Raw genomic sequence first — 10,545 nt, 5'->3', positions numbered from 1 at the left:
CTTCGTTGAGGCAGCAAAGATTTTGATGATGAAATTGCTGCCTGTTTTGAAAGTGCATCAGGTCTATATAGCAACAGAAGTACTTTTTCCTGATTTATTGACTGAGTAAATTCTAGCATGTTACCGCTATTATATAATCTAGGCACTATTGTCAGGCTTTATATCATATTTAAAGCCATTGCATATACCAATGTATAGCAAACTGAATCATACACCATCCATAAGAACATGCTGTAATAAAGGATAATGAAACATTTACACAGAAGATGTTGTTTTTATAATATGAGAAATACACAGAACATGTGGTATGAACAGTGACATTCTGTTTGTTTGCTTCTCAATTTTGCCTATCGCCTTTCTACCTAGTTATACTGCAGTAGTATTTTTGGGGGTTAACCAGTCAATGTAACACATAGTTGAAACCCCAATGGATCCACATAAAAAAGCCACAAAAAATAAAAGTGGCATTTAGGGAAAATAAATATGGCATTCGTCGTAGTTTAATAACATACAACACCATGGTTGGGTGACCTGACAGCTTACAGTAATCTCAAGAGGACAGCTGCTGGTCTTTCAAGACAACCTTCTTGGCTTTTGAGCTCTACAGAGACCTGCCACACAGCCTATGTCCTCCCCGTCAGGAAAAAGCTGATGGGATTTTTTCTGAGGCTTTTTTAGTTGTGTATTTTCTGATGTTTTCTGCGGATAGTTTTTTTTTAACTGTATGTATAAATAGTAAGCAGCTGCCAAGCGGAAGCCGTCTTAAGAATCATCATGTCACTTCTTTTAACTACTTTATCTCTTTGGAAATCTAAAGCGGCAGCGTCGGTCCGCGGTGTCAAGGGACCATCAGTAACATTGACTCTGTATCATTGACATGAAACTGTGTAAGTTTGTTAAATGAATGAATACATGCTGCCATTGTTTGTACATAGTGAATCAACTGTATTATGCTGACTACTGCACATAGGTGGGAGTGGGGGACTCACCGGGGGTTTCATTGTTCCCCTATGGGTCAGTTCAAGCCTATGAAGATGTAAAAGAAGTTCAAAAAGACTGAACATATGCACAACAGATCGTATGGACATTGCAAAGCAAATGTTCATTCTTTTGCTTCATGCTCTTTTAGATGGGTTTCTGAGTGTGCACATATAGAGATCTCCCTTTGATGACCCACTCATCATCCTCTCACTTACTTTTTACTTTTTCTTACGAATGTTACATCTATTATTGTTCTAAATACCCCTTATAATGCAACCAGACATACTCCCAATCCAATTTTCTGCTTCCCTAACCGATTCCTGTGCTCCCCTCTTCCCTAAGAATACCAATCACTATGTGGGCCATATGATTTCCCTTCATTGCTCCTTGCAGGTATATTTGCCCTTTCCTCGGTCTACATAGTTGCAGTGTTACTCAGGCACTATTGTCTGATGGGGCATAAAACAGCAGAATGAGAAATTAAAGTGAAAAGTCATTTGGCTAAAGAATTAGTGCACAATATGGCTACAAACTGAACTGAACCCTTGTGCATACAGTACAGGCTCATATCTGAAAATTGATCTATTGCCGAATTTTTCCAAATGGAATCAGCGTGAGCTGATTAATTATTATGGGATCTGTCTGGGTTCCTTTATGTGTCATAATTTACCGAATGGCAGAAACCATTCTGTATGATGGGTTTTATCTTCTGTTCTAAAAATGGACACACTGATAGACCCCATAATAATCATTGGGGTCCCTCTGTTTCTGTTTGCATCATTTATACACCGGATCCATTCTTCACATTGATTCCTTTTGTCTGTTCCTAAAAAAAGAAGAGACAACCAGAATGTTAAAGCGTAAGTGTGACTGTAGCCTAATTTGTAAAGTCTTAAGGTGATATGTAAATAATTAATAATATTAATAATAGCATTATTATTGTGTAAACACTTACAGCACTGTCTATGGTATGTATGCCTCCCTAATGCTGACTTTAAGGAAGATGCCAAACCTCCGCCCGCTTTTCTATCTGATTGGGCAGCTTTTCTGGATGTAAAATAACCATTGGTTGAATGTGATTGTATAGGGCAGGGTCAGCAAAGTTTCATTAAGGTGGTGGTGTGTGACACAGAGGAGCCTGTATAGCTTCGTCAGTGCGGTGTGTTGAGGAGTGGCTCTGGCAATCCCAATACCCAGCACAGTTGGTATACAGCGACACTGCAGCATCCCATGGAGCAATGAGAGCTGCCACCACCAGCCTCTGGACCACAATGATCCATCACAGCTTCTAGGATGAATTACCTTACCCCTCTGCCACATAGCTGCGGGTCCTCATGGGGATAAAGGATGGAAATTGTCTGAAGCATCCATGACCTGGGACCTTTAGCTTTTTTTGGAATAGAAGAACAGTAAATATTCGGCGGACACAAATAAGAATTGACATATCATTTTAGGACTACTGATATTTTGCTTTATAATGGGAAACCATGATTACTCCTTTCACTGAGCAGAGTAAGAAAACCTGGTCTAAGCAAGAAAGACTAAAGGGACGTAAGCACAGAGCCCTTACTCGTCCTGGGATTTAATGTCCTGGAGATGCCAGGACACAGCATCTAGCCACCCCCAAAGCAATGCTTAAAGGCGTTCTGTGCCCTTGGGTGGACATAAAGGTTATGGGAATTTAATAGCAGCCGCACGGCACTTTTTGCTTTCATTTGATCTCGCAAGTAGTTTTAATAAGAAGTCCTCGAAGTGATGGCATCACAAGTGGTGTGTGGACTCATCTTCCGACTACTGCTCCCGCTCTGCCTTGTTGTGGGTGAGTAACAAGACATAGACCCATTATAAGGGGCATTTCTAGGGTCTCCCAGGGTATTTTGGGATCTGTTGGGATTCCTAAACTAAAAACAAGGTCCTACCCAACTTATCAGTACCTGGGGGGCTGCGACAGACATAAAGGAATATATTCTGTGCTTGGCATCATACACCTGTAATATACATGTATGTAGCAGATCTGCATGCGTTATTTATCTAATGAATTTCTTATACTGAAAAAATAAAAATAAAACCCTGTGATATAAAAATCAGACAATGAGCAGGAAAATAATGGGAAATACATAAGCAAACAATACATTAGCAACTAAGGGGTATTATGTATAGTAAACACCCCAATAATTGGGATTACTCCTTGTTCTTTATGTTTGCCTAGCTACAATGTAACAAGTTTCTGGAGACTCTGGGCTGCTCGGGGTGTAGAGAGTTAAAGTTTGGAGGTGGGGACTGTAGCCCCTGACAGACTGGGAGGAAAGGGTCAGGACAGCAGAGAGGAGAGGCAGGGTGCACACTCCAGAGAGCCCCTCACTGCCAGGCGCCCATGCTGCATGTGGCCGGGGGTGGGAGGCTGCTGCCACCGAGTGCCCTGACTGCAGGATGCCGGCGCGGAGCTGAGAGCCAGCAGTGCGGGGAGCTGCCCAAATGACCGACGCTCACTGCCTGATGCCTTGGCTGGACTGAGGGAACTTACCGGCGACCCGCATCCTGCGTCCTGCTCACCGGCTCCGTTCTGAAGGTCCCAGACTGCGATGGCTTCCGAGACGGTGTGTGGGCTCATCTTCAGGCTGCTGCTGCCAGTCTGCCTGCTCGTGGGTGAGTTTCAGGGACATCAGTGTCCAATGCAAAAATACCAATCGTCTGCGCCCTGTGTGCGTCTGTGAGCCGTGCCGGACTCATGTATCGTGTCTGAGGGGACATGCCCGATCAGTCCTTAGCTCTGCAGAGGAGCAACTGACGACAAAAGAAGCAACAACTTTTCAAGACTTTTCTGTCAGAGTAACAGCACCTCCATACACCACAGCGGGGGCAGAAAGTGCTAATGTGCGACAAGAGACCCCATATCCCTCACAGGCAGGCGACATGGACTATAGGGGAGTCACCTATGTATGTCTAATTAGCACAGATAGCTATTATCTATGTATCTCTCCTATATCTGTCTATTTATCTATCACTCTATCCCTCTTTCTATCTATCTCTCATCTTTCTATCCTATATCTATCTATTAATCTATCTACTGTATTTATCTATCACTCTATCCCTCTTTCTATCTATCCTATATCTATCTATTAATCTATCTATCATCTATCTATTATCTATCATTTTCTTCTGTCTATCTATCCATGTCTTTTCTATATCTATGTATTATCTATCTCTGTGTTCTATCTATCTATCTATCTATCTATCTATCTATTCCTCTATCTATCTATCTATGTCTATCTATCTCTATCTATCTATCTATCTATCTATGTCTATCTATCTATTCCTCTATCTATCTATCTATGTCTATCTATCTCTATCTATCTATCTATGTCTATCTATCTATTCCTCTATCTATCTATCTATCTATCTATCTATCTATCGATGTCTATCTATCTATATCTATCTATCTATCTATCTATCTATCTATCTCTTCTGTCTATCCATCTCTTTTCTATATCTATGTATTATCTATCTCTGTTCTACCGATCTGTCTCTTCTATCTATCTTTCTATTATCTATCTATCTCTCTTTCTCTCTATCATCTATCTATCTATCCATCTCTCATCTATATATTTATATATCCATCTCTCATCTACCTCTCTATCGCTTATCTATCATCTATCTCTTGTATCTATCCGTCTCATATTTATCTATCTCTATTATCTATATCTATCTATATATCATCTATCTATCTTTCTATCTATCTATATATCCATCCATATCTCGTCTATCTATCTATATACATACATGTATCTATCTATCTTTCTATCTATCCATATCGCATCTATCTATCTATATATACATCTATTTATCTATCTATCTATGCAACCATATCTCATCTATATATCTAGATATTCATCTATATCTTATCTATCTATCTATCTAAATATCCATCCATATCTCATCTATCTATATATCCATATATCTATCTATCCATCCATATCGCATCTATCTATCCATCCATATCTCATCTATCTATCTATATATCCATCCATATCTCATCTATATATCCACGTCTCATCTCTTTGTCTGTCTATCTACCGTATCTCTCTCTACCTATCTTTTGTATCGAGAGATAGAACAATAAAAGCAGCACTTTTCTATGCAAAGAGGGGTGCAAAGCCCCCAAGGTTACCACCAAAACGTCTTATACATAAAGACTACAAAAATCTGTAAGTGTGCCTCTCTCCTGACCCTATCTATCCATCTATCAGATGAGTGTAATATACTGCATATAGATCTTTTTTGACACATTTACCTCAAAAGGATGAGGGGGGCATTATATACAGTACAAAGCATGATCACTTATGAAAAGGTTTATATATAATCCTTGTGTGTATATATATCTATATATATATATATATATATAGATATATATATATATATCTATATATATATATATATATAGATATATATATATATACTGTGTATATATATACATACACACACATTATATATATTTTACACATAAGCACACATAACATATTTGATAAGTGACTGCTTGCATTATATAAAGTCTCCCTCCAGGTAGCAGTTAGTAATGGTTGTTTTATACCTGGTGGCTGTCGCTCTTGTCAGATAATTGAGGTTACTCGGGGAAATCCAGTGTACTGTTTCCTTAGTAGTTATCTCCCCCAAATCATCGCCTCCATTCACTGCTGGTGATAAATTGCTTGGTGTTGGACACGGCAGATATCGCTCCAGGCTGTCTCTCCTCACAAAGAGTAATATTTCCTGCCGCAGCCTCGTCATTCTCAACTTGGCGTCATACACGGTATATATTAGTTGAGAATATTATATATTCATTAAGGTTGAACCAATTTTTGCCTTCTGGCTGAGGTAAATTTTAGTCACTCATTTAGTCCAAAAACATATTTTCATCTCTAGGTAGCCCCTAAAAAATGTATTTGCACCTCACTTGTGGTTATTTCTGCCCTTTTAAAAAAATCTGAATTGAATTATGACAACAATATGTAGAATTATGTTGTCTATAAAGATGTATTTTAGTGGCATCATTAGTAGATCGTCCATGTGGTGGTGAGGAAAGCCAGGTATCATGGCGGAAGCACGCTTGACATTCGAGTAACCCAAGACCATTTCGAAGTTGTATTGGAAATTTGAGAATGTCTGTGAAATACAACGACAAAGGCAAATTCCAACCTTGGCCACACGACTTAACACCCCTCAACTTCTACCTGTGGGGGAACCTAAAGGAAATTATATACCGCAGAAAATCCACAACTCTGGCTGCACTACAGGAAGAAACTGAAACATACCTGAAACCAACCTTCAAATATGGAAATAAATAAAACCTCAAAGGTGCACCAGGGCTGAATATGTTTTTGGTTTGAAAGAATGACGAAAATTTACCCCGGCCAAAATGCAACAATGTCCCAAGCTCAATGACCAAGTTACAGTTGGGACCATTTATTTGTTATTGGCTGAGTTCACATGTCCTGTAATCATCCATTAGAAAGGATCCTGCAGAGATCCATTGTCAAAAAAGTTCTACAAACACAACTTTTTTGTCCACAGTTAAAATACTGATGTCTCCTGGATCTGTTTTTTAACATGGGAGTCTATGGAGAACGGATCCGTTAACGGATTGCTATTTAGTCATCTGTTTTCATTGCATTTGTATCTGATCTGTTGTTTTCTTACCAGATCCATTACAAATGGAAGATATATAGCAATCCGTTAACGGATCCGTCTTCCATAGACTCCCATGTTCAATAAAATGGATCCGGCAGAAATCAGTTTCCTAACGGATCTCTGCAGGATCCATTCGAACGGATGACAACAGGACATGTGAACTCAGCCTTAAACATTCTGTTTGTATAATCGAACAATGTGTCATGCGTATGTTAAACCTTTCACGCATTATTGGAAGGTGACATTTCCTACCACCATCATTGTCTCGGGGCAATATGAACGCTTCCCTAATGTTGCAGACTTGCAGTAGTTTCCTATGGAACAATTATAGGCAACATAACAACTTTTACCACAGTTTACAGACAGTAAAAAGTGAATAAATGGATCCAGACGAGCGATTAGCAGTTATTCTCAGGAACATTAATATTTCAGAAACACTCAATTGTTGGATGATGTGCACACAGTAATGATTCTGTACTCAGCTACACAATGGAAAGCTATGGAATATTCAGTGGACGCTTGTGTAATTGCTTTTCTTGTTTTATAGTGGAACACCACTCCAAGTAATGATGTGCTCAGTCATTTCCCAAGTTATACTGAATGAATATTTACTCTGTATTCTCACAATATGGGAATAAGATGATTCCTGTTTAACAAGAATAACCAATGACTTTAGTTTCTAGGATAATAAATTATGTTTTTTTTTATTTGAAATAATATTATTGCTAGTAATAGTGCATCTTTTTATGAATGGTTAACTGCTGATTATCTTTCCCTAGTGAGTTACACTGTTTCTTATCATGAAGGTTATAGCACTGTGTTTAGGCTTCGCTAAACCAGAGGGGAGCAAAACAAGACCCCTGTGATGCAGCCGTATATTATTGGGTTCACGTAAATACTTCTATGCTCCAAAATGAGAAAAGTATTGTAGGAGTGTTGTGCTAGCAGAATTTATTTCAGAAAGTTCTTAAAAAAACCTTAAAAAATCTATTCTAGACATGTGAATGGGGTTATTTCTCAAGCATGTGCATGGATTCAGGTAAAAAGGAAGAGTCCGAAAATCTGAAAAAATCTTCCACATGTGATTCCCTGATGGTAGTGTCTTGCTAAAATGCTTTCTAACTTAAACTTTAAAGCAAAGCAATGTCCAATACTTGAAAAAGAAATAATATAATAATATTTATTAATTTATATAGCGCTGTTAATTCCACAGCGCTTTACATACAATGGCAACACTGTCCCCATTGGGGCTCACAATCTAGAGTCCCTATGAGTATGTTTTTAGAGTGTGGGAGGAAACCGGAGGAAACCCACACATACACGGGGAGAACATACAAACTCCTTGCAGATGGTGTCCTTGGTGGGATTTGAACCCAGGACCCCAGCGCTTGCAAGACTGTAATGCTAACCACGGAGCCACTGTGCCGTCCAATCAACCCCTCCCCCCTTCAACACCATTCATTCGTCCATTCATTCAGATTACCATTACAGCATTGTTTTGTTGGGTCATATTATAGTTTTTGCTATACTAATTCTCAATTAGTAATATAATATCGAAGTGAAAAGAAGAAAAGCTAAGTGGCACTCACCATCCCATAAAAAACCTTTTTATTCTCAATCCTGTGGATTATAGACAACAGCTGTTTTGAGCACAGGTACGAATCAACAGGTCCTGATGAAGCGCAACTGTGTGCGAAACGGCCATCGTCCACAAAACCACCCTCCCGCTTGCACCTGCATCCATGTTTTTACAGGTTTGTTAATGTAAATTTTTTTTTACGGGATGGTGAGTGTCCCCTATTTTTCATTCTTTTCATATAGTTATAATATTACTGTTGTGCAAGGTGGAGCAGCTGAATATCCCTTCACAAGTCAATTTTTGCTTCTGCACCCGGATTTGAGTTGTGTCATGCTAATGGTGCTGAACTCTACTTTTCATATATCTAATTCTTAATTAGTCGCAAGCCCTTGGATTTTTTAAATTACTTTTTTTTAATGTCTGGCTTTTGTGCCTATAAATTTCATCCTCCATTTTTCTGCCCATTTGACACTGCTGGATGTGTTACATACAATATAGTTATTGATACACAGTTACAGGATTTGGAACTTGCTGCGCTATTCTGTTTGTTTCTGAGATCAACATCTATAATGGAGCTCCAGGCTGCGTGGTCAGGAGGGGTTTGGTTTGCCAATGACTAGCAGTTTTCAGATAGGTTGCAATGTATTGAAGTCAATGGCAGTTACACGCTTCTTTCATTCTGTTTTCTCTACTTGCTGTATTTGTTGTTATGTACTACATGGTAAGGGGCGACTGCATGAATATTAAATAAAACATTTTTTGATTGATTTCTCCAGACCCCAAAATAATTCTGATAACTGCTGGTCAGGCTTGGGCTCAATAAGCATTTGGGTAGAAGATTTCATCCTTTCCTGGATAGGTTATGACACATTTAAACCACTAATTCTTGCAGCATTCAAAACACAGACACTTCTACCTGTGCTGGATCCTGAAATGCTCACCATCCCCATAGAGACAAAGTTACTTTAAGTTACCCTTTCTCCTATAACATTTAAAGGGAGTCTGTCAGCTCATCAGGCTTTTGCTACCTCTTCTGAGAGCAGCATGATGTAGATAAGGAGATCCTGAATCCAACGATGTGTCACTTAGGCGGGCTTTGCACACTACGACGTCGCAAGCCGATGCTGCGATGCCGAGTGCGATAGTCCCCGCCCCCGTCGCAGCAGCGATATCTTGTGTTTGCTGCCGTAGCGAACATTATCGCTACAGCAGCTTCACATGCACTCACCTGTCCAGCGACGTCGCTCTGGCCGGCGAACCGCCTCCTTCCTAAGGGGGCGAGTCGTGAGGCGTCACAACGACGTCACACGGCAGGCGGCCAATAGAAGTGGAGGAGCGGAGATGAGCGGGACGTAAACATCCCGCCCACCTCCGTCCTTCCGCAGAGCCGGCGTGAGACACGGTGACGCAGGTAAGGTGATGTTCCTCGCGCCTGCGGCTTCTCACACAGCGATGTGTGCTGCTGCAGGAACGAGGAACAACATCGGACCTGTCGCTGCTGCCAAATTATGGAAATGTCGGACCCTACACCGATGATACGATAACGACGCTTTTGCGCTCGTTAATCATATCAAAAAGGATTTACACACTATGATATCGACTGCGACGCCGGATGTGCGTCACTTTCGATTTGACACCACCGATATCGCACCTGCGATGTCGTAGTGTGCAAAGCCCGCCTTAGATTACTGGTTGCAGTCGTTCTGACACAATCAGAATTTTTAGATTTAGGCTGGTTTCACATCAGCGTTTTTTTGAAGGATGTTCAAAAAACGCAAACAGCATGTGACTGGATCCTGTTGATAAATGCGTTGTCTTTTCAATGCATTGTCAATGGAATGACGTTAAGATGTGTTTGCATGCGTTACTGGATCCGTTGATTTTCAGTTTTTTACCTTGGATCAAAAACGCTACTTGTAGCGTTTTTGTCCTGCGTTTAAATACTGCATGTCAGGTTTTTTTACATTTCCAGGCTCTCTCTTACAAGGTCCAGTTTCGCTGCAGTTTTGGTTGCAGTTTGTGTGCAGAAAAAACTGCAGCATGCGCATGTAGCCTAAGGCTGCTTTCACATCAGCGTTTTTCGGCTGACTGCAAAAAAACGCAAAACGCAAGTGACTGGATCCATGCATTTATATTATGGCAGTTTCATTATTATTTTACCTATCTCCATTCGTAACCTGAAAATGAAGGCGAGACTGAAGGTAAAGTTTTTCTTCCGGGGGTGGAAAGGGGGGGAGGTGTTAAAGAATCTGAGATATGAACTCTCCACCACTTTGGCTGGGATGTTGGAGGAAATAATA

General features: G+C 40.2%; 1 protein-coding gene across 13 annotated transcripts in view; it reads left to right on the top strand.

Moving 5' to 3' along the window:
• The first annotated feature begins 2,120 nt into the window (after positions 1-2,120).
• The window catches only part of PIEZO2 (piezo type mechanosensitive ion channel component 2), a 630,266-nt gene continuing 621,841 nt past the window's right edge, over positions 2,121-10,545 (top strand). For 12 of the 13 annotated variants that reach the window (XM_075314549.1, XM_075314558.1, XM_075314555.1 and 9 more), the window contains exon 1: positions 2,121-2,800. In XM_075314549.1, coding sequence (XP_075170664.1) covers positions 2,737-2,800 — 64 coding nt within the window. In that variant the 5' untranslated portion in view covers positions 2,121-2,736. Of the gene's footprint in view, positions 2,801-3,338; positions 3,628-10,545 lie in introns of those variants that run through there. The other variant, XM_075314545.1, reaches the window with a different exon arrangement.

Source organism: Anomaloglossus baeobatrachus, chromosome 6, assembly GCF_048569485.1.
Source record: "Anomaloglossus baeobatrachus isolate aAnoBae1 chromosome 6, aAnoBae1.hap1, whole genome shotgun sequence".
NCBI classification, from domain to species: Eukaryota; Metazoa; Chordata; class Amphibia; order Anura; family Aromobatidae; genus Anomaloglossus; species Anomaloglossus baeobatrachus.
The sequence above is the reverse complement of the archived record's forward strand: the minus strand, read 5'-3'. Positions and strand labels throughout refer to the sequence as shown.